The 24,342-nt window shown below is 41.1% G+C and overlaps 1 protein-coding gene across 3 annotated transcripts in view; it reads left to right on the plus strand.

Annotated features, from left to right (window-relative positions):
• Nucleotides 1–24,009, plus strand: part of tbc1d24 (TBC1 domain family, member 24) — a 40,975-nt gene extending 16,966 nt beyond the window's left edge. For 2 of the 3 annotated variants that reach the window (XM_078240481.1, XM_078240483.1), the window contains exons 3-8: nt 5,299–6,350; nt 15,759–15,917; nt 16,071–16,134; nt 16,502–16,597; nt 18,925–19,189; nt 19,763–24,003. In XM_078240481.1, coding sequence (XP_078096607.1) covers nt 5,389–6,350; nt 15,759–15,917; nt 16,071–16,134; nt 16,502–16,597; nt 18,925–19,189; nt 19,763–19,917 — 1,701 coding nt within the window. In that variant the 5' untranslated portion in view covers nt 5,299–5,388 and the 3' untranslated portion in view covers nt 19,918–24,003. Of the gene's footprint in view, nt 1–5,298; nt 6,351–15,758; nt 15,918–16,070; nt 16,135–16,501; nt 16,598–18,924; nt 19,190–19,762 lie in introns of all 3 variants that reach the window. The other variant, XM_078240482.1, reaches the window with a different exon arrangement.
• Nucleotides 24,010–24,342: the final 333 nt, after the last annotated feature.

Here is a 24,342-nt window from a genome sequence, read left to right on the forward strand (position 1 = left end):
CCACAGACCGCAATCAGTAAGGATAGGCAACAACACCACCTCCACAATCATCGTCAACATCGGTGCCCCACAAGGCTGGGTCCTCGGCTCCTTACTATACTCTTTATAAACCTATGACTGTGGCCAAATTCCCCTCCAACTCGATTTTCAAGTTTGCCGATGACACCACTGTAGTGGGTCAAATCTCAAACAATGATGAGATGGAGTATAGGAAAGAGTAGAGAATCTGGTGAACTGGTGCGACGACAATAATCACTCCCTCAATGTCAATAAAATTAAGGAGATAGTCATTGACTTCAGGAAGCACAGTGGAGCACATGCCCCTGTCTACATCAATGGGGACGAAGTAGAAATGGTCGAGACCTTCAAGTTTTTAAGTGTCCAGATCAACAACAACCTGTCCTGGTTCCCCCATGCCAACACTAATAGTTAAGAAAGCCACCAATGCCTATGCTTTCTCAGAAAATTAAGGAAATTTGGCTGTCTGCTACGACACTCATCAACTTTTACAGATGCACCATAGAAAGCATTCTTTCTGGTTGTATCACAGAGTGGTATGGCTCCTGCTCTATCCAAGACCACAAGAAACTACAAAGGGTCATGAACGAAGCCCAGTCCATCACTCAAACCAGCCTCTCACCCATTAACACTGTCAATGTACCTTGGAAAAGCAGCTACCATAATTAAGGACCTCACGCATCCTGGACATACTCTCTTCCACCTTCTTCCATTCGGCAAAAGGTACAAAAAAGTCTGGGGACGCATACCAGTCCAGTCAAGAACAGCCTCTTCCCTGCTGCCATCAGACTTTTAAATGGACCTACCTTGCAGTAAGTTGATCTTTCTCTACACCCTAGCTATGACTGTAACACTACATTCTGCACTCTCTCCTTCTCTGTGTACAGTACGTTTTGTCTGTATAGCGCGCAAGAAACAATACTTTTCACTGTATACTAATACATGTGACAATAAATCAAATCAAGTCTTACGCTGCAGTGTGAAAATCTTGAAGTTAAAATGCAGCCAACAAACAACTGTTGACATGAATAATTTCATCTTTAAAATGCTGCTAACTTCCAACTGTCAACCCCACAGCAGCAGTGTTTTAATGGACCATATATCTGGTACCTTTTAGAAAAAAAGAAGCCCTGCTCAAGCTATTTAAAATTATGAACTTGTTGATCAAGGCTAGATGTGGAGCAAATGTACCCATGTGAGAAGCTCAAACTAGGGATCATAAATATAAGATAGTTACTAATAAATCCAAAAGAAAATGAGAAATGTCTTTACTGAAATGGTTAGAAGGTGAACCTCTCTGCTACTGGAAGGGTTGAAGCAAATAATTTCGATGCTTTCAAAAAGATACCAGACAAATTTGTTGAAAGGTTGAGGTTTGGTACATGTATTGGGAGGAGTATAAAAGCCAGCACAGACTGTTTGGGCTGAATGGCCTGTTTCTCTGCTGCTTATTTTAATTCTATGTAAAGTCACCAAGGTTTTGTTGGTAGTACGTCCCTAGTCTGCAACTTCCATCACTCGGAAGGACAAAGGAAGCAGGTGCACGGGAACACTATTACCTCCTTGTTTCACATTTTCCTGACTTGTACGTAACATTACCATTCCTTGGGCATCACTCGGTCAAAATCCTGGGACTCAATCCCTAACATCACTATGGGAATACCTTCACGACACAAGCTGCAGCAGTTCAAGATGTCCCACCACCACCTTCTGAGGGCAATTGGGAGGGGTGATAATTGCTAGCCCTGTTAGCAACACCCACAATCAAGAATTTTAGTGACTTACATTGTACTTGCAATTGTGCTTTTTGTTCTGCAATCCTCGTAGATTGTTGATTTCATTGTGTAATTTTCAAAATGCAACTTTGTTAGCATTCTTTCTTTGTCTCAGTAGAGTGGACTACCACAACTTTTTGTAGGAGAGAGAACTGCATGTTCTGTTGAATTGGGTCATAATCCATTGAGCTTGGAGCTGCAAACTATCTGTTGTATATGATGTGCCAAATGTACAACATGTACTCATCAAATTCCCATATGAATCATTCCAGACACCATAAAGTGCAAACTCTTGTTATTTGCTTTTCTGATTTTCATTTTGTACATTCTTTCTGTTTTTTCCTCAATTTCCCTTCATTAAAATCAAACTTAATTCTTTTCATTGTCATTGGCGCTGTAATGATGCATAGTTTTAAATGATTCTTTAAGTAACTGATCATAATTAGCATACCTGGTCTGCTATCTTACTCACCCTTAACCTATTTTAGGGATCCTTTTGTTAGCATCTTAACTATTCTGTCACTTCAGTGTATTTCTTTTATAAACTTGGCAGAAGAAAGCACAAGAGATAGAAAAAAGGAGATTTTCAGAAGGTGATTGAAGGGCTGGAGGAGATTAGATGGGATGTTTAAGGTCATGCTAGGATTTAAACATCTAAAATTTGCATTTGAGGCCTGGGCAACAATAGTATTAATGTGCAAGTAGGGTTTAGTGTGGGGCTAGAATATAATGCAGAATTTTAGATGTGTTGAAGTTTACAGAAGGTAGAGCATAGGACTTGTGAACTTTAATTGTGGAACTGGCAAGCAATCAAGAGCTTTCGTGTTCTACCCAAATGCCTAGTGTAAAAATTAATGAGTGCACCAGCTTTCATGCTACAGCATTTGTTTACTGTGTTTCAGTTTGAAATAACCATATCGTTGAAATGCGCAGTGGAACTTCAAGCATTTAATGTAATATAGATAAAGGCAAAATACTTCAGTTGCTGGAATCTGAAACAGAAACTGCTGGTAAAATTCAGCAGGTCTGACAGCATCTGTAGGGAGAGAATAGAGCCAACATTTTGACTCAACCTTGGCTCTATTCTCTCTCTACAGATGCTACCAACATTTTCTGTTTTTGTAATGTAATAGAATTTATTTTGTGAAATGAGCTTTTGTGGCCCAGTTGTTGGGTATTTGACGTTTTAATCAAGGGGTTCCTATTCATATTATATTACCAATGCTAGTTCTTACACAAGTAATTCCATGAGCATAAACGGACTCCTGGCCCTCAGCCGTAAAGCAGATACTGGCTTTGCTTGGAAACTAACACCTTTCCAAGAGAAATGAACATTCCTGGTGTAGGTGAAAGAATGGACACATCATTACAGGTAGCCTTTGATTAAGGTCTGCCTGTAGAAAACTGACTTGTTTCACAGAATTGTTTCTGAAGTGGTTCCAGAACATGAACCTGCCAGAGTGCTGGGGTATGGATTTCAAAGTGCAAACATCAAAAACGAATCGTTGCTTCTCCAAATGGTAATTACAATGGCATTTTTGTCCATGGATTCTTCCAAGATCAGAAGTTTATCAGTCAACAACCCCAAAGCTGCCATGTGTGGTTAGGTTGAAAGTTTCATCCACTCATGAACTTGAACCATGTTGAAATTCTGGTTGCTCTTGCTGTATTACCTCTGGTGGCATGAGGTAGAACCACCTGTGGGAAGTCTGTTACGCTGCCAGTCACCAGCATCATGTTGTAGCATAAGCTGAGGTTTAATAAGAGGTGTTGTATTGCTGCATGAACATCAAGTGATACTACTGTACATTAAATCTTCCCACGAAAGCATGCCTAGTACTTGGGGGACCACACTGGGGTTCAATGTTCTTGGGGTATGGAGTGAGCTCAACCAGGATTTCTAATGAGTTGCAGAACCTGAAAACTCTGCGTGGATGGGCAGTGGGCAGTCACAAGTTTGAGACAGTACTGCTGTCCTCTACAATCAATCTGCCAACAATTAAATGTTGGACACTTGGATGGATACTGGTGGGTGCTTGAGTGTGGAACCCAGTACAGACTGCACCTTCTACAGAGATGGGAAATGCCTGGAGAAAGCAGAAACCAAAATGGACACTTGCGTTTGGGAAAACATATTTTTCCAAGACCATAGTGTGTGTTTTGAGTGCCACAGTGAAAGCTTGTATTTGCTGTCAGAAATGTAAAAGCAACCCCATTGCAGGAGCACATCCTCAGCATGCAATATAAGCTGCTTTCATTCAGTTTTGCATTTTTGTGTGCACAATTTGTGTTTGTTACCTTGTGACCCAAAACCAAACACAAAAAACGTACGACCTTGAAGTTTAAACTCATTAAATCTACAGTAGAGGTACAAAAGAGATGGGTCCAAGTGATTGTTTTTAAATGTATTCCAAACTGAAATAACTTTGCTACTTGGAGATGTGTTATCATTTTTGGTGGTGTGACCTAGAGGTTAATGCGCTTAATGTTTAACACCAGTTTGTTTATACTGCATTGATGGTAATTGTCTGAAATAAAGATCTCTGGATAATGACAGTTGTTCCAGCCTTTGTGATCTGTACACACTTGTGTGTTGACTCTTAAACACTAAGGATGATGTAACCTCATCAACACTCACAACTTGGAACACAACTCTTTGCAGCAGCAGCACCATTGCTTCCCTTTATTTTGGTAATCCTTAAATCCACACAAACATTTTGGTTAAAATGGAACACAGTTGGAATCCAGCCAACATTTATCTGATCTATGTTGAGCAATAAGTGGCTTTCTAAATGTAGTGTATTAATCGATGGACTGATCGAACTGTTGCTGATAATTCAAAGCATTAAAGAGTCTTTAGGTGAAAACAAACTTGAAAGGAAAAGATTTAAGGGGAAAATAGTGTTTGTACTGTAAATTTACCTGCACCTTTATTCTGTTGTCATTCATAGTGTTGGGGAAAGTATTTTCTATATTTCAATGTCACTGGAATGCCTGCTGTGGAAATCTTATGGGATATTCCAAAATAACTAATTTTATTTGGGCAAACATGGTAACCAGTTTGAGACTGGCAAGGCCCTGCTAACAGCAAATGGATGTATAATCCATTAATTACTGTGTTGAAAAAAGGAATGTTGGCCAAGATAGCAGGAGAAGTTCCCACTTTATATTGCCATCAGATGTTTTATATCCAGCTGAGTGGGAATCTGGGGCCTCACCCTGATGTGAAATGTGCTACGTAAATACAATTTTTTGTTTGTTTTCCTTGGGCACTGTGTGTTTTGGAGATCTTGCCTTTAAAAATATATGAACAGGTTAGGCAGAAAGTCCTTTATTTCTTAGATTTCCTCTTGAATTGGGAATGCTGAATCTGCTCATTTGAGTATTCAAGCCATATTCCTGCAGTCAATGATTTGTCCTCTGTTCAAGCTTATGTACATCCTTATAAATGTTTAAAGCTGTAATGGGTGTAAAATGCTAATTTTTGATATCTTTTGTCCAACAGTGAAAACATGGTTGCCACTTGAAGATCAAATTCCATCCTACTCACCCCAACTCTCAAGAACTGAAACAGAAAAATCAGTGTACTCCAGTTATGGCTGACACACAGAGTGGGCAGTTTGTGGACTGGGACAAGATGACTGACCTGGAGAAGGATACTCCTGTGGTTCCATCCTGCATAGATGACAACTTGCTAAAGCAGTATGCCAGACAAGGTTACTGGGCAAAGAGCCACTCTCTGAGAGGCAAAATCTATGAGCAGATCATCAAAGCAGTCTCCTGCAGAACCGTGACTCCCGATGCTGAGGTGTACAAGGATATTGTTGGAAAAATCACTGGGAAAAGGAGCCCCTCCACCTTACCGCTTCCGGAATTTGTGGATGGCAGTGCTGTGCCGAACTATTGTCTGAACACAGATGGAATTGTTGCAGTTAGAAAGATTGTGGTGTGTATTTCCAATCAGTTTCCAGACATCTCTTTCTGTCCTGTGTTGCCAGCCATCGTGGCACTGCTTCTGCACTACAGCGCAGATGAAGCGGACTGCTTTGAAAAGGTGTGTCGGCTCTTGGCCTGCAACGACCGTACAAAACATTTCATAGACCAAACCTTTCTAGCCTATGAGTCCTCCTGCATGACCTTTGGAGACCTGGCCAACAAATACTGCCAAGGCGCTCACAAACTGATAGTGAGTGCTTCAGAGGATGTGCTGGAGGTTTATTCCGATTGGCTGCGGTGGATGTTTGGAGATCTGCCCTTCAACTATGCAGCACGTGTGTTGGATATCTTCTTTGTCGAAGGATTTAAAGTACTGTACAGGGTAGCATTGGCTCTCCTTAAGTTCTTCAGAAAAATCAGAACCAGACAGCCTGAAAGGTCTGCCAACATTCGAACTGATATTCAGAGCTTTGTCCAAAGCATTGCTGAGCACGTCCCAGTTGAGAAGCTGTTGGACAAAGCATTTTCTATCCGCCTATTCTCCAGGAAAGAAATCCGTTTGCTTCGAGATGCCAATGAAAAAGCACTGAAACAAAAAGGCATCACTGTAAATCAAAAGAGGTATTTACTGTGGTTTATTCAGCACTAAAATCTTTTCAACCAGGTATCTTAAAGAATAAATTGAGATTGTGATGCTTAGCTCTCTGTTTAAATGGTTTCTTTCTCTCCATGACGTTTTGAACAGAATTTTCCTTCAGTTGATTTTGATTGACTGGGAGCTGGAAAGGAATTCCATCCTTTATCCATAGCCACTTAGTAAAAATTGACAGATTATTCAAAAACATAATCTGAGAGGTTTTTCATGAAGCTGGAGTGCTGGGCAAGGTTCCTGTGCAGAGTGACTGATACAATCGCACCATCAAGATTGTACATTGATATTGGCTTTCATTTCCTGCCTCATTAATTTTGTTCATTTATGTTTTCTGCATCATGTTCCTTAGTCAGCATCCAGTGACCACCCAGTAATAGGTGTGAATACGGTCGAGCCACTTCCTGTGGAGCGTGACGAGCCCTGACTCTGACTCACCTTCCCTCTGCTTTTCTGATGAAGGAGCAGCAACTAAATAAATGGGTGGGTGTGGGGGGGAGGGGGTGGGCGGCAGCAATGATAGATTCTTGTGGGGGATACCAGGGCTGATGCTACAAGAGCAGGTGTAGAAGTCATTGCCAATCATATTCTGGCTATGATTACATATGTAAGAATAGAACTCTGCTCTACTTACTTCTACTCTCTGCACCTTGAACTCTTCCCCCCCCCCCCCACTCTCTCTGTGCACTCCCCCCACCCCTCCTCCCCTCTGTGCACTCCCCCCCCCCCCCCCCCCCCCCCCGGTGCTCCCCCCCCCGCCCCCCCCCCTCACCCTGTGACTTTCAGTCCCATCTCACGGCTCACGCTCCCACTCTCACTCAGCATGCCTCATACTCCCCGCATGGCTAGGTTTTGTGTGCGTGGGTTTCCTCCGGTGCTTCGGTTTCCTCTACAGTCCAAAGATATGCGGGTTAGAACATAGAACATAGAAAAGCTACAGCACAAACAGGCCCTTCGGCCCACAAGTTGCGCTGAACATGTCCCTACCTACTAGGTTTACCTATAACCCTAGGACTGATTGGCCATGCTAAATTAACCCTAGTATCGGGGGTTAGCAGGGTAAATATGAGGGGTTGTGGGAATAGGGCCTTGGTGGGATTGTGGTCGGTGCAAACTTGATGGGCCGAATGGCCTGCGCTGTAGGGATTCTATAAAACGCACGTAGAATACTTCTCTTGACTCGCCTGTGCCTCGCACTCTCCTTCTCCCTCACTATGCTTTGTGCTCCCAGTGCCTTGCACTGTCCAACTCACCATGCATCGCACTCCCTGCATCCTAACCTCCCGCCTCACTCTTTTTCTCTTTTATCTATCCATTTTAAGTTTTTTTTTGTTAATCTGGGTGCTTTTTAACTTTTTTGAACTTTTTTTTGTCCTCCATGTTTTCTTCTTGATTTTCCTCATAACATTTGACAAGTAGCCTCTTGAAATTGATAGGTTACTGATTTGATCACGGTTTAATCTCTTGTGTAGGATCAAAGCTGTGTATTGAATTTATGCCTCATCTGAGAGTACATCATTCAGAAAAGTTAATCCGTTTCCCTTTGTTTTTAAAAAAGAACCATGTCTATATTTGAACCAACCTGACATTTTCCATTCTTGATCTTGGCTGCTCCCCTGCCAACGTCAGTTGTGAACTGATTTGGCCTTGCCAGAAAAAAACCGTTTGAGGAAGAACCAGGTTTCTCTTTTTCCTAATTGATTCTTACATGAGATGTGGGTGTCGCTGGTAAGGCCAATATTTGTTGCTCATCCTTCATCGCCGTTGAACTGAGTGAGAGCATTTAAGAGGTTAATGATGAGGACTTTCAACTAGTTAAAGGAGCCGAGGGCTCAGGAGAGGTTAGTAAAGTTTCCAGACCACGTAATAGAACAGAGAGTATAGAAGGTGGCAGGAATCTAACCTCAGGCAGAGTAAGAAAGGTGACGAGCATGAGAAGGGAGGTGGTCAACACAGTGCAAGGAGATGGTCTGGGGAAGAATAACCAGTCTGTGACAGGAAAGGACAGAGCATGCAAACAAAGGAATGCACTAACAAATCAGGTCCAGGTAAGAAAGACTAACATAAAGACACTTTACCTGAATGCACGTAGCATTCGAAACAAAGTGAATGAGTTGACGGCACAAATCAGTACAAATGGGTATGATCTAGTGGCCATTACAGAAACGTGGTTGCAGGGTGACCAGGACTGGGAACTAAATATCCAGGGGTATCAGACAATTCGGAAGGATAGACAGGAAGGAAAAGGAGGTGGGGTAGCTCTGTTAATTAAGGATAACATCAGGGCCGTAGTGAGAGACGATATAGGCTCTAAGGAGCAAAATGTGGAATCAATGTGGGTGGAGATAAGGAATAGTAAGGGGAAAAAGTCACTGGTGGGCGTAGTCTATAGGCCCCCAAATAATAACTTCAAGGTGGGGCGGGCTATAAACAAACAAATAACAGATGCATGTAAAAATGGAACAGCAATAATCATGGGGGATTTTAACCTCCATATTGATTGGTCAACTCAAGTCGGACGCGGTGGACTTGAGGAAGAGTTCTTAGAATGCTGTTGCGATAGTTTCCTCGAGCAGTATGTTACAGAACCTATGAGGGAGCAAGCTATCTTGGATCTGGTCCTGTGTAATGAGACAGGTAAAATTTAATGATCTCCTTGTGAGGGATCCTCTTAGAATGAGTGATCACAATATGGTTGAATTTCTAATACAGATGGAGGGTGAGAAAGTAGGGTCCCAAACCAGTGTCCTCTGCTTGAACAAGGGGGATTACAATAGGATGAGGGCAGAGTTGGCTAATGTAGACTGGGAACACAGACTAATTGGTGGGACAGTTGAGGAACAGTGGAGGATTTTTAAGGAGATTTTTGTCAGTACTCAGCAAAAATATATTCCAGTGAAAAAGAAGGAATGTAAGAAAAGGGATAACCAGTCATGGATAATTAAGGAAATAAAGGAGAGTATCAAATTAAAAACCAATGCATACAGAGTGGCCAGAATTAGTGGGGAACTAGAAGATTGGGAAGGCTTTAAAAAACGACAAAGAACTACTAAGAAAGCAATAAAGAAAGGAAAGATAGATTATGCTTTGGAGGGGGTACAGAGAAGGTTCACCAGGTTGATACCAGAGATGAAGAGGTTAGCTTATGAGGAGAGGTTGAGTAGACTGGGCCTGTACTCATTGGAGTTTAGAAGGTTGAGGGGAGATCTTATAGAGACATATAAGATAATGAAGGGGCTAGACAGGGTAGAAGCAGCAAGGTTATTTCCACTTACGATGGAAACAAGAACTAGGGGGCATAGCCTCAAAATACGGGGGAGTCAATTTAGAACAGAGTTGAGGAGGAACTTCTCCTCCCAGAGAGTAGTGAATCTTTGGAATTCTCTGCCCAATGAAGCAGTAGAGGCTACCTCGTTAAATGTGTTTAAGTCACAGATAGATTTTTGACCATTAAGGGAATTAAGGGTTATGGGGAGCAGGCGGGTAAGTGGAACTGAACCCACTATCAGATCAGCCATGATCTTATTGACTGGCGGAGCAGGCTTGAGGAGCTAGATGGCCTACTCCTGCTCCTATTTCTTATGTTCTTAAGAGTCAACCACTCTTGGAATGAGTCTGGAGCCTGCTAAGGATGGCAGATTTCCTTCCCTAAAGGACATCAATAAACCAGATGGGTTTTTATTGATAAGCACTGAATAGTTTTCAATTCCAGAATTACTAATTTAATTTAAATTCCACTGGCTGATGGGATTTGAACCCATGTCTCCAGAGCATTTGCCTGTGCCTCTGGATTACTAGTCCAGTGACAATACCAATACATCACCATCTCCCTTCTGCAGCTACATCTGTCATTCCTGGGGTCGTGCGCTATTTCTTCCCATTGCATGACTGAAGCAATGGATGCTGCACTCTCTATTGCATATTAGTATTAACTTGTCTTTTCATTTTGCATCGTGTTCTTGCACTGCTTTTCGTTCACATGATAAAGTGACCCTGTGTTCAGATTATTTTTGTGATAAAGCCAAGGGCATCTGTCTCTGGTAAGAAGGAACCCTTGGTCATAATCTTGATTTAAAGATCCCAAGTAATGAATGCAGTATAAAACTCCCCAATGTTCTGTACCAAACTCAGAGGAATGTCCTGTGCTGTGTCAGGATGGCACTTCTATGTCTCTCACCAATGTTAAAACAGTGACTATGCCAAAGTGCAAGCCATTTTAAGCTGTGGATCTCTGCACACTAGGAGATAACTTGAATCCGCCCATTCAACATAAAGTGTTGCTTTTAGCCAGCATAGTGGTGACTTTATCAAGACCAGTCTGGACTAGTTTCCTAGCAGATTTCTGATGGTGAAAGGGAAATGTGCTGAGACTTCCACCTTGCTCACTATGCTTTTAGCACAAAACGATGCGAGATAATGGCAGTCTTATCATAAATTACTTTGCTTGATGAGCTTTTAATTTTAGGGTCAGCAACTTTGGGGTAAGTGTTGGTGTTGAACCTTTATTTGTGGGGAGTAACTGTGGTGCGTGTTTGTACACAAATCATGTGCAGACATATTTTTCTCCGAACCATGTACGCTGGCTCTGTGCACAGTTAATCAAATGCTGCAATTTCGAGGTGTTTCGGGCACTTTGTGCTGTTGTTAACTGCAATTTGGGCTATCAACTCAATAGTTCAAAGCAAATTATGTTTGAACTTTTCATTTCTCAAAATAGTGTTTTAGAATGTATTATCTAACTGGTAACAATTGATCATCTGTCTGTAATTTGAAATATATTCCATTAACTGGAAATTTGATTATAGAGATTACATCTGCTCTTTTCAGTGGATGTGAAAGATTCCATGGCACTATCTTGAAAAACAAGAGGGGAATTCTCCCTGGCATTGTGGCTAATATTTATCCCTAAGCAATTTAAAAAAAGATTATTTGGTCATTGTTATAGTGATGTTTGTGAGAATTTGCTGGGTACAAATTGACCGCTGTGTTTCCTACATTCTGTAACAGTTTTAACAACACCAGGTTAAAGTCCAACAGGTTTATTTGGTAGCAAATACCATTAGCTTTCAGAGCGCTGCTCCTTCGTCAAATGGAGTGGAAATTTGTAGTTGCTACCAAATAAACCTGTTGGACTTTAACCTGGTGTTGTTAAAACTGTTACTGTGTTTACCCCAGTCCAACGCCGGCATCTCCACATCATTTCTTACATTCCAACAGTGACAACACATCAAAAGATACTCCTTTAGCTGTAAAGCACTTAGGGATGTCCTGAGATTGTGAAAAGTGCTACAAAGATATAGAATAAGAAGTGGCTGGACATTTAACAGAAGCGAATGCTATGTGGGACTATTGGAAAAGTGTCGGTTATAGAGTAGTTTAGATAAATATTCAACTGTTCGGCTGGAATTGGTTGCAACCTCAGTTAATTTTTACATTTACTTAAAGCATGTTCCTTTGATGTATTAACTACACTGCCCTAATGCAGGCTTACCCAGTACTCATAAACATGATAGCAGCCTATACCTTGCTTTTGGGTTCAAACTTTGGTTTCAGTGCTTTGCTTTATCATGTGTGGGCAGATAGTGCAGAGCAGGTGGGAGCTACTGAAAATAATTATCCTGTTGTCAGCGCACAATGGCTTACTCTTCATATGGTCTGCAACATGTTTAAAATTCCCTTCCAAATCTGACTCCTGCCATTCTGCTGGCTGAAATACCACCTTAGAGAGAAAGTGAGGTGATTCGTAAACGCAAAATCTAGACCTCTGGAGCCTGTTTGATGGGGCTGTGTAGTGACCTATGGAATAGGTATTGGGAGATATCCTACTCCACCATTTTGAGAGCCAATGCATTTCTTTTGTCAGATGGCAATTTTACCTTGTGAAATTTTCCTCCTTCATTCTTTCCCAGCATGGTTGAATCCATCTTTGTTTCAGAATTTCCTTGGTTAATTTTGGAAAGGCAGTGACAACAGTTCACAGGAACATTCCTTTTCTTCTAAGTAGTCTGTTAATTACATGCTGTTCTTTGGCAGTCTAGTTAAAGAGTGCAGGTCAGAGTGGGGGTGTAATTGCAATTTTGCCTCGGGTTCATGCGTTTTTCCCCAGAAGGGACTTGTGGAGGAGGTCCTGCTTTGCGAAACTGACCTTGCATCCTTTATATTAATGTACTTACTTGAGTTTTAAACTGAAGGTAAAACTGAAGATACACTGTAACAATAGACTTTCATAGCATAAAAGTTGTTAAATACCCTTCTTTCCCCAGACTATCACCCTCTGAAAGCCATTGTGCTGTTGCGATGGTTTTCACATTATCTTGTGCCATGGTGCGAAGGCAGAAATTGATCCTTGTTGCTCAAAGTGTAAAAGCAAAATAAAGTAATTGAGTAACACCAAAATTAAATACAATTTCCTTTCAAATATAACTAAATATTGACTTTTGTTGAGAGTCATTTGAATAGTTCCATGGGAATCCCTGCTGTGCACAGAGCCAGGGTAGGTTCTGCTTAAATGATTATGATTCTGTTTAATGAAAAAGCACTATACTGCAAATGCTGGAAATCTGAAATAAAACCAGGAAATGCTGGAAATGCTCAGCAGATCACGCAGTCTCTGTGGAGAAATAGTTGATGTTTCAGTTCGATGACCTTTCATCAGAGTTGGAAACATGGGGTGGGATTCTCCAGCTGTTCACACCAGCCAAGTGCCAAATTCTCCGTCCTCTCTGTTAGCAGGGCTTGGGGATGAACGGCCAAAGAATTCCAGCCATGATCTCCTGTACACTGGGGAGACCAAATGCAGATTGGGTGATGGTCACTTTGTAACACACCTCCCTAGTCCACAAGCATGAGTCTGAGCTTCTAATGGCCTGTCATTTTAATCCTCCCCCCCACCCCCATTCTCAAGCTGAAATCTCTGTCTTTGGCGTGCTGTACTGTTTCTGTGAAACTCAATGTAAGCTTGAGGAACAGCATCTGATCTTTCAATTAGGCAATTAATAGCCTTCCAGACTCGCCATTGATTGCAACAATTTCAGACCGTAAATTCTGTCCCACTTTTTTGTTTCCTTTTCTTTGCATGTTTCAGTTTTTCTCTTGCTTTTGCTGTCAAGACAGTAGCATTCCTGCTTTAGGCTAATCTTTAGTTTCTTGTTTCTTTTCTTGCCCCACCACCATTCTCTCTCCTGCCTTCTATCCTATCACAGACTTTCTTTTATCCTTGCCTGCCCATCCCTGCTCAAATCTACTAGATCTCTAAAATTTCCCCATTCTGATGAAAGGTCATCAATCTGAAACGTTAGCTTCATTTCTCTCTCCACAGATGCCGCCTGATCTGAGTATTTCCAGCATTTCCTGTCTATTTTATGATTTTTGTTTAGCTTCTTAGCCTGTAGCCTTCATTCTTGTGTGTTATCAGTAGAAGCTTGCTCTTTTTCTCTGGGATGTGGGAATTGCACTGATTACTTTCTCTTTTTTTGTTCCTTCATCATTATGTCTGTGTTCTTTATGACATCCAAATTTGTTCCTGTTAAACTTCGTCCTCAATGTCCGATTTGCAGACAAAGGTAGGCTATAGAAAGACTTTCTTCACAAATTTGGGTGGGTTAAAGCACGCTTCTGCATTGAGAGGGTGTTTCTGTATGACCCCTTTCAACCCGCCTGACACACAGCGCACGTCCATTTACTTGTTTCTTGGCAAAGCCTTCCAAAATAAGTGTTAATGTTTTTTTGCAGCAAGAATCAAAATGCATTGTCTGCTTTGGTACTGAGCAATACAGACTGAGAAGTTTCATGTTCCACAGCTGGCTGGCTGACTTCTACAGCATGGTTGGTACTTAGTTGGGGAGGGGGATCTACAATTGGCCTCGGTGTTCCTGAAATAGAAAAAAAACAAATTAGCCATTGTCCCCACTTTGGATCCCTGTTGACTTTTATTGGAAGATGCACTCATTCACATAGGGTAATTTTGCACTGATCATCAAAGCCCAATGTATTCCCATGTGAAAATATATGGGGATTAAATTGAGAATGCTAATGCAGTGTGGTGCAAGCAACTACTCATTTCTAAGTTCTTAGCTGAATTATGTTGTTCTTCAATATTGCAAGCATACAAAATCTCCAGTTTTTCACTGGTCAAGACTGTTGCCTCCAAGCTCTTTTTACTATACCAGTTCATCTGAGAAGACTCGTCATTTTCTGTGCAGCATTAACTGGCGCTGTTTTAAACATGACTTGTCCCAGTTCTCTCACCTGAAAAAAAATTATGGAAGTGTGACCATTGTATAAGTTCACTCAACCACCTCCTTCTTCTATCCTCCCCCACTAATGCTATGAAAGCCAACACATACCCAGTGCCTTGGTAAGTGCCATGGCTTTTAACCCTGTGTGTCCGAACTGATCATTATGTAGAAAGTACTTAAAACGCTGTATTTTCACCAATGCCCTAGTGCCAGCCACAGATCAGTGAGACCATGTAGATCCAGTTCTAACAAAGGCATAAAGTATAGCAGTGCCTTGTACATTTTTCTAGAAGCTCTTCCTCATTTGCCTTGACGACTCAGGGCTATCTACTGATCTTGAATCGGCAAAAAGGGAAAAGATATAGTTAAACAAAGCTCAATTGCTTCAGTAAGGAGGTTTTTATCAGTGGCTGCAGTCCATAAAGTATTGCAAACATGTGTGGACATTTGTGAGGGGTAAAAAACTAAGTGCCGGATCAAAGTAAAAATCGCAACTTCTGAGAATTTGAGTGATATATTGAGCAATAATAGGCAAGTTCTATGACTGTAGGATACATTGCAGAAGAGTAATAATAGCTAGTACCATTAACAGGAGGGGACTGTGTTGCGTGCAAGAGTAGTACTGGACCAATATTTTTAATACAGGAGAGTAATAATAGTCAAGCATTATTTGTGTTTTTGTATTTCTCCTCTGCTTTTTGCTAAAAGTTGAAAGAATTATATATCTGGTATTAAAAAGGTCCCTTCCAGACATTTGTACGTTTGAGGAATCAACCACATCAAACTAAGTAATTATTGAAGCCACTAAACCCTTAAAGGCACAGTTCTTCAGTTTTTTTAAACACAGGTACCTAAAATCTGCAACAATGTAAGTTTATAGCAGAATTTTTGATTGGCTGTTCCAACTTCAGTGCTTTGTTTTTTGGTGTGTGTGGTTTGTTTTTTGACTTTGTCGTGTACGTAACACGATGAATGCCATGTGGCCTTGTGCTGTTTTACTCCACTTAATGTAATTTTGCTCCTGGGGACCCCAGACTGTTCCCTGCTTCCTTTTAATATCATAATTGAAAGGCAATGTAGATCGACTGTTCTCATCCACTCTTTAATTTGTAGTTTCTTGACCTTTCTCTGTATTTCTTGTAGACACAATGTTCATCTAGCAGTCAACGCGGAAAACTTCAAATCTAACATTGTCAGCGCAAAGGAGATGAGAGAGATTTGGTCCTGGATCCCAGAACGATTTGCCCTTTGCCAACCAATGTTGATTTTCACTACTTTGGACCATGGTTATAGTCTGAACAGGTAAAATAAAATAAAGTAACTTTCCAGACGCCAGGCAGCACCTGTGGAGTGAAACTAAGTTAATCTTTCAGATCAGTGACCTTTCATCAGAGCTGGAAAACTGGTTAAAACACAGCCACGTCCAATGATTTAAATGTGTTACTTTTGTTTCAGATTTTATGCTCACTGTGAGGGCTATGAACCAACCATTATTCTCATCAAAACGACAGAGGCTGAGGTAGGTTGTGTATTTAACACAATTGTAAAATACTTTCAGAGTTGTAATTGAATGCAAACTTGTTTTAATATTGAATTGCAGAAAGCAATAACTACAATGGGGGTGGTGGAGAAATAAAAACATGCAAAGGGAAACATTTGCATGACGGGAGAACTGTCAGTCCAGGCAATTTAGGGAATTGTTGGAGCTTTGCTCCAGGGTTTGACTATTAACAATTGTCTTAAAAGACCTTCGATATAAGAGTCTTCATGAAGACACATGCAAGAAGAATTTGTAAGGGCCTATTCATGGCCAATATTGGTAGGGATGACTGTGTCTTAAAGTATGTCTATTGCTTGAAACTGTCACCATGTTTTTATTTCAACAGGTTTGTGGTGCTTACCTTTCAACGGATTGGAGAGAACGAAGGCGAGGAGGAAACAAGCTGAGTTATTTTGGCACAGGGGAATGTTTTGTGTTCAAGGTACTGTTGATGGATTCTTTTGGCTAATATTGCATTGTCTCTGGCTGCTTTACTATTGAAAGGCCAGAAATTTATGCTGACCTACCTTTGGCACACTAATGGCACTGTGACAAACAGCAAGTGTTCACTGAAGGGGTACTGTGGGGAAATTGGCTTTATCATGGAGTCTATGTACCCATGTTGAGGAAATGACCGGTTCCTAAAGAACTGACTGTTTAGGGTGTCCTCGTGCATAGTTCACAAAAAGCTAGCATGCGAGCTCATCAGATAATTTGGAAGGCAAATGCAATGTTGGCCTTTATTTCAAAGGGAATGGAGTATAAAATAGGGAAGTCTTGCTAAAACTATACAAGGCACCGGTAGACAACACCTGGAATTCTGTGAACAGATTTGGTCCCCTTATCCAAGGAAAGATAGACCCTCGTCAGACCCCACTTGGAGTACTGTGCTCAGTTCTGGTCGCCTCACTATAGGAAGGATGTGGAAAAGATTGAAAGGGTGCAGAGGAGATTTACAAGGATGTTGCCTGGATTGAGTGGCATGCCTTATGAGGATAGGCTGAGGGAGCTCGGTCTTTTCTCCTTGGAGAGACGAAGGATGAGAGGAGACCTAATAAGGTGTTGAGAGGCATAGATCGGGTGGACTCTCAGAGGCTTTTTCTCAGGGTGGAAATGTCTGCTACGAGAGGACACAGGTTTAAGGTGCTGGGGGGTAGGTACTGGGGAGATGTTAGGGGTAAGTTTTTCACACAGAGGGTGGTGGGCGAGTGGAATCGGCTGCCGTCAGGGGTGGTGGAGGCGAACTCAATAGGGTCTTTTAAGAGACTCCTGGATGAGTACATGGAGCTTAATAGGATGGAGGTTTATAGGTAGGTCTAGAAGGTAGGGATGTGTTCGGCACAACTTGTGGGCCGAAGGGCCTGTTTGTGCTGTAGTTTTTTCTATGTTTCTATACTGTCATTGGAGGCAATCAAAAGAAGGTTCACTAGGTTAATTTTGGGTATGGAGAGATTTTCTTACAAGAAGAGGTTAAGTAGGTTAGGACTGTATTCATTGGAGTTTAGAAGAACTAGAAGTGATCTTATAGAGACATATAGGATTCTCAGGGGTTTGACAGGATAGATGCTCAGAGGATGTTTCCTCCTGTAGGAGAGTCTAGGACAAGAGAGCATAATCTCAGAATAAGGGGTCGCCCATTTAAGACAGATGAGGAGGAATTTCTTCTGAGGGGAGTGAATCTGGAATTCTTTATTGCAGAGAGCTGTGGAGGCTTAAGTATGTTCAAGGCTGAGGTAGACAGATTTTTAATCAGTAAGGGAATCAAGTGTTATGGGAATAAGGCGGGAAAGTGGAGCAGATGATGATGTCAGATTAGCCATGATCTTGTTGAATGACAGAATAGACTCGATGGGCTCAATACCCTACTTCTGTTCCTATGTCTTATGGAAAATTATTTCCTGGAGGTATTTCCTTTCTGTAATTACTCAATAGCTAAATACTAGTTATAATTGGTGGGCTTATTTAGTTTTTGCTTTTTGCCAAAATACTGTACAATTTTTTGACATTCATAATCATAGCTAGCCTCTGAGATTGAAAAGTGTTCTGTCTCCAAATGCTGCCATCTCTCAAATTATAGCAGTGGCTCTTAACTTTCAGATTGTCACCTTGAAAGTTCTGGCCTAATCTAATGATGGGTGCTAGGACTTTGGCAATGCTTTTCTACAGGTGATCTACCGGCATGTGTTTCCTCTACTCTTAGAGTTGAAGTTTGACCCAAATAAAATCTTTAATTGATTAAGTTGCTTTCCACAAAATACTTTTGGAAGGGGAAGAGCAGAAAGTAGTGATAACACGTTGCCGTTACCTGGATTGGTATGCATTGTAAAGCTTGTGGTTTTACCAAAGAGCATTACACAAGGAAATGTTTCTGTAATTTCTGTACATTGTAATGGTGCCTACAGTTCAAAATAATTTGTTGGCTGTGTGATCCTGGGGACAGTTAAAGCTAAATAGAATTTGTTCTTTAAGTAGAATTCAACTCAATCAAATTTTGTGTCAAGCAAATTAGTAGTTAGTCTTTTCCTGGTCATCTATTAAAGTCATTAGAGAACTGGGGGGGGGGGGGGGGGACTGTTTGAATTTGTTCTTGAAACCTCACCACAACTGTGGGTTCATAGTGCCAGTCTTTTGAAGCTTTGCTCACATATATGTGGCAGGCTTTTGGCGATCCTAAACCTTTTCCAAATATCCAATAGACATAGCTAAATGCTGTTTGAGATTGCCCCTCATATCTGAATTGTAAGCTGCTTTGATTTTTGTTATTTGTAGCTTCAACCTGAAATGGAACGATATGAGTGGGTTATCATTAAGCATCCAGAGATGGAAGCTTCTAAAAGTCTTCTGGATGCTTGCCCAGAATCACCGCAGCAGCCTGGTAACTTGGATACAGAGTCCCCCCAGGAGCGGAGTTTGCTCAATTCATCTGAAGAACCCTCAGACAGATTATCACCCTTCCTTGCCACACGTCACTTCAACTTGACATCAAAAGCTACTTCGATGTTCATGGCTGGAAGTGCAGAATCCATAATAGTGGGTGAGTAAAACCTAAGATATATAGTATATAGGTGTGTATATATTGGACAGGACACTGAGGATAACTCCCATGCTCCATTTTTTAAGTAGTGGTATGGGATCTTGTGCAAGCAGACAGAGCCTTGGTTTAATATGAAATCCAGAAGATGGCACCTTCGATAGTGCTGCAATCCCTCGGTATTGCACTAGAGTGTCAGGCTTGATTTTTGTGCTCAAGCCTTTGGGGTGGGACTTGAACCTATAACCTTCTGATTCTGAAGTGAGAATGGTATCAACTGAACCACAGTTGACACCAGTTGAGAGATGAGTAAATTAGAATCAAGTCAGTGACCTCACACCTGATGATGTCCCCTAAGGATATTTTTATGAAAAGGATTGTCAACAAACAGTATGTTCTTTGGGAGGTGGTAATTCTTACCAAGTACATGAACTGACACCATTTCTTCCTCTTTTGAATTCCCCACCCATACCAAAAAACACTTGCCTCTTTTCATAGGGAAAGCAAGATGCCTGATAGGTTTGACTTTGTAAATTTGTAAGTAAAGCTAAAGTGTTGCTGTTACCTTTCCACCAGGTGGTGGCAGCTGCCCAGCATTGTACATTGATGGGAACCTGAACCACGGCACGACAGGACGCTCCAGCACCTTTGATAATCTTCCTCTGTGCTCGGAAACTTTCCAGATTAGTGTACTGGAAGTGTGGAGCTTCCAGGATGTCATGCCCAACTGAAGACGTTGTTCTGCCTCAAGGTGTCTCTTCAATTATATCATTCCCTTTTGGTCAGGTTCTGGTGTCTGCCCAGTGAACTGAATTCCTGCGAAGGTGGGATTCCTTGTTTCTTTTAGAACAGTATTATTTTTATCACCAGGGAGAAGGAAAGTTAAATGACCCTTGAAGAGGAAGTAGCAACAGATATGCTGTGGTTATATTATGTTTATGTTTGTGACTTAAGTTCCATTAATCATGAACTTAACTGTAGCAAATGTTTCAGCCATGTGGATCTAACATTGACTTCTCAGAAAGGATGCTATATTGTGCTGTGACGTAGCTGAGTATTTCAGTTACTATTGAGAATTAGCCTGGGTTTCTAACATTGTAACATAAGCATGTCATGCATTTTTGTAAAAATGAGGAATTAGATCCTCTTGTGACTCTGCATACTATCAGATTGTAATTTCTAGCTTTGGCATTGATGGTCCCAATGTCTGTTTCAGTAAAGTCTACCTTGTGGTGAAGGCAAAGCTTAGTTCCTATAGTTGGAATAATGCTGCTGTTCAGAGAGAACTGACTGGCCGACCAAAGGAGATTCATTTATGAAGCGTGAGAAGAATTTGTGTTAATCTAATTGGCTTAGCACAGTGTTTAGACTGTTGCATAGCTCCCAGAGACTGTTTTGTTCCAAATATTTCAGTATTGCTTTATGTTGCTCTTTTCAAGCAGAAATGAAATTGGCAGACTCATCTTTCTACTAAAGCCTCTCTTTCTTCATTCAAGCATTGACTCTCTGAGGAGGCAAGCAGTTTGACAGATCTTTCCATGCTTCAAACTGAACCTGTTCTCTCTCTACACCAGTTATGCTCTCTGTCAGCTTGGTCAGCTTCCAAATTGCAGATAAATGTAGAGATTCCATTTCAAGGAACCAGGCGTCAATCTGGCCAATTTTAGCTGTTGACCAAGTTGGGATCAGCTAATCTATCACTGGCTGGGAAATGAAGCTGGTATCCCTGGCCTGTGTGGCTGAGTTACTGACTCAGGGAGCCTGGCATTGCATATCTTTAACATAATTTTAAAAATGCTAAATATAGTGGAATTGCAGAAGTGCACAACAATCAAGGATTTCCTTTCGCAGTATTCTAGAAGTATGTAATTTTTTTTAAACTATCAAATGTAGACTTCAGTGTTAATACTAAACTCTCAAGAGCAGCTGCTTGTTTGTTTACATGTAATAGGCACAGTGCATCCTCGCATCCTGTGCCTCCATATCTCAGCCATGAAAGTTCCATTTTAGTTTGGAAACTTGCTGCACCCAGGCCAGGTAGTACAAAGTGTAAACTGCACTTTCAAGCGGGTATAAATCTTTATTGCACTTGGGATACTAAATGTTCTTGACAAACAGATATACTTTCAGCTAATTTCTTGATGGGGATAATGTGAGCTTTACTGATTTTTAAAAGACGTCAGTTCAGGGTGAAGTTTACATGCATAAATTGCTCTTTATATTTGTAGTTTAAGAATTCCATTGCCCTCTCCCAGCCCTACCAATTCTAGAAAATGAATTGAGACGTCAGCTATAACACATTCAAAGTTAGAAACCACGGGCCATGAATTTACTGTTTAAGGATATTGTGCTTGTGGGAAATCATCTTGTCCACTAAGAGTTAGGTTTTTACAATAAACTGACTCCAGTAAAACATTAGGGGAATGTTCTCTATACATACTCGCGCATGTATGTGCCAATATTGAGTGCGTGATTTCAGGGCCAGGTTTTTCCATCTCTCTTATTGGTGAGTGATTTACTTGCAGTACCTCATAGGGCTCATTGTTGGATTACAGGCCATGTGAAACTGATCCATGGAGCTCACTAGGCACCATACTTTTGTGACACAAATTGGATATCCAGCTCCAGCGAGTGTTTTCAAACTTGGCCTTCAGAATTGTATGCTTGGAAATAGTCAAGATCGAACCTAAATTGCCAAAGCTCAAAAATAGTGATATAGTAACTAAACCTAACTGGACACAGTCAAGAAAGTGATAAATGATTGAGGCTTCATTATGGATTGACTCTCACTTCAATAGATGGAGTAACTTAACTTAGATCCAGTGGATAGAACGGCAGCTTGTTAAGATCATTGGGCAGGGAATGCACAGATCTCAACACAACCATTGGTCTCTTGATGCTTGGGCCAGGACTGCAGAAACTGCTGTTTCTATTCACAGTGCTAACCCAGCAATCTCCAGACTAAAGTTCCCCATCACCAGCTTTTTTTTTTGTGGGAGTAGAGTTTCACTTTGGGTATTCAAAATTTAAATTTTGCCTTATGGATTGCAAATGAATTGGTGTTTCTGTTTTGCTCAGAGTTTTATGTTGAGCAATTAAATGATTACAAAATCTCAAGTTGAGCTCCTGAATCTTCAGAGCTCTAGCATAGTGCAGTTGATGCCTACCTTAGGAAAGGGTTCATTTTATATATGTGTGCAATATTTTTAAGATCAATGAACCATATATTTAGAAACTTAATATAAGGAAGCTTAAAACCATGTGTTAGTATGGAATATTTGATATGTATTAGTGTCTAAGTCACTCAGCTTCCAGCAGAATGGCGGAAGTGAGAACATAGCATGGTGTCTGGGGAAAATGCAGATAACAATTGTTTCACTTTTACTCTCAAGCCATTGTAAGTATCTCTGTGTAACTGTGATGTGCAATGCAACTTGTGTTTGTGGTTCATTCTGATTTAGAACTATTGTGAAGGTAGTCTCCAGGGCCAAGGAAGGTGTGTGGATGCTGTATGTAATGTCAGATTCATATTGTATTAATTATATTGAAACCATGTAATTTGTTATAAGCCAGTGACCAAACGTTTAGTTTTGTATTAAGAGGTGCTGTCATGTTATTGCAGGTCTATTTACTCTTGCCACACAGGACATGTGCTATTGATACTATGGAATATTAACATGCCTTTCCTTTGGGCTCCTGATCTGAAATGTTCTAAGCTTCCTCCACACTAACAACACCAAGCTGATTCAGATGTTAGTGGAGTATGGCAGTAACATCATGGTATCAACTGTTGGTGGTCGCACCATGCTGAAGGTTACTGTGCCAATGCAAGGGACCCAGCTGTGGAGCATTGGGTAGAGGAGCCACCTTTCACAACAAGTGGAATAGTGCAAGCTGGACACCTCTGTGTGGTTCCACTCCCAAGAACTAGTAAAACTGGCTTCCCCAGTCAACTATAGAAACTAAAACGTCCAGCTAGAAATGCATTATGTTTGTGTTTATTTTGAAAGAATGTGACTATTCTATATCTTTTTTCTACATATGCTTATTGTGTCACTTTTAAGATGAATCTGTGAATGTCCTGTATATATTTCAAACCAGGTCTATGTTTTTGTTTCCCTTAATTTGTTTGTTGACCTGTGTTCCTGTTCAAAGTGTAAGAGCTATGTGTGGTGATGGAGTAAAATTACTTCCTGGTGCTTGTGTTGTGGTATGCAAAACACTATAATGTCGCAATTGGGTTTTATTCTGATGCCATTGCAACTGGGCTGGAAGCAATCTTGTGGCAAGGTGACCTGCAGCAATCTTCAAAGTGTCATTGACAAGCTGATTTACAAGCTGAAATGAAATGCATAAAGGGTGTCGTGTTTACAGTGCGTCATTGTGTGGGTGGATGGAGTGCCTCTTCAATTTATCAGATTCTCAGAATCTTGACTGTGTGCACTTACTTAGCAGTGGGCAGCAAGCATTGAAAGCTGTCCTGTTCCCAAATGACAGCATAAGCAGGGGATCATTAGAGTTTGCAAGAACCTGGTGAAGGCACCTTGGGCCACAGCGCTGCCAGGTCAAGGCAATTGCAAACTCATCTTCAGGAAATTTGACAAATGTCAGATTTGTGTATATCAACTTGAATATCATTACCATTAGCTGTGCTCTGCTGAGGAAACCCATCAGTGTACTTGATCAATTAATGTCATGAGCCCTAGTAAAAATGACGTGTAGAATAGGTTACATATTTAATAAGAACAAACCTGTTGTGCACAATTGTTGAATTTGTTTGACTGCAATAAAATGCACACAATTTGCAATGTGGCTAAGACATTAAAGTGACTTGAGTATTTACTGTTGCAGTCTGCCTCCTGCTTCTGTGAGACCAATGCTTAGTGTTGTGAATTGATATATTCGCTTGGACATGCAGCTGAAGACTAAACGTTTGGGAGAGGTTGTGGACATAGGCTGATGAATATAAAATTTTAGCTCTGGAAGTGGCCCCACATTTGTTGTGGATGAATGGGTTAGAACACAGTTTAGTCTTGCAGTGATTTTCTGTAGAAGTGTATCCAGTGTTGTTGGTTTCACTGGTCGGCGCAACATCGAGGGCCGAAGGGCCTGTTCTGCACTGTAATGTTCTATGTTGTGAGAGATGTGGTGTGGAA

Source organism: Mustelus asterias, chromosome 23, assembly GCF_964213995.1.
Source record: "Mustelus asterias chromosome 23, sMusAst1.hap1.1, whole genome shotgun sequence".
Taxonomy (NCBI): Eukaryota; Metazoa; Chordata; class Chondrichthyes; order Carcharhiniformes; family Triakidae; genus Mustelus; species Mustelus asterias.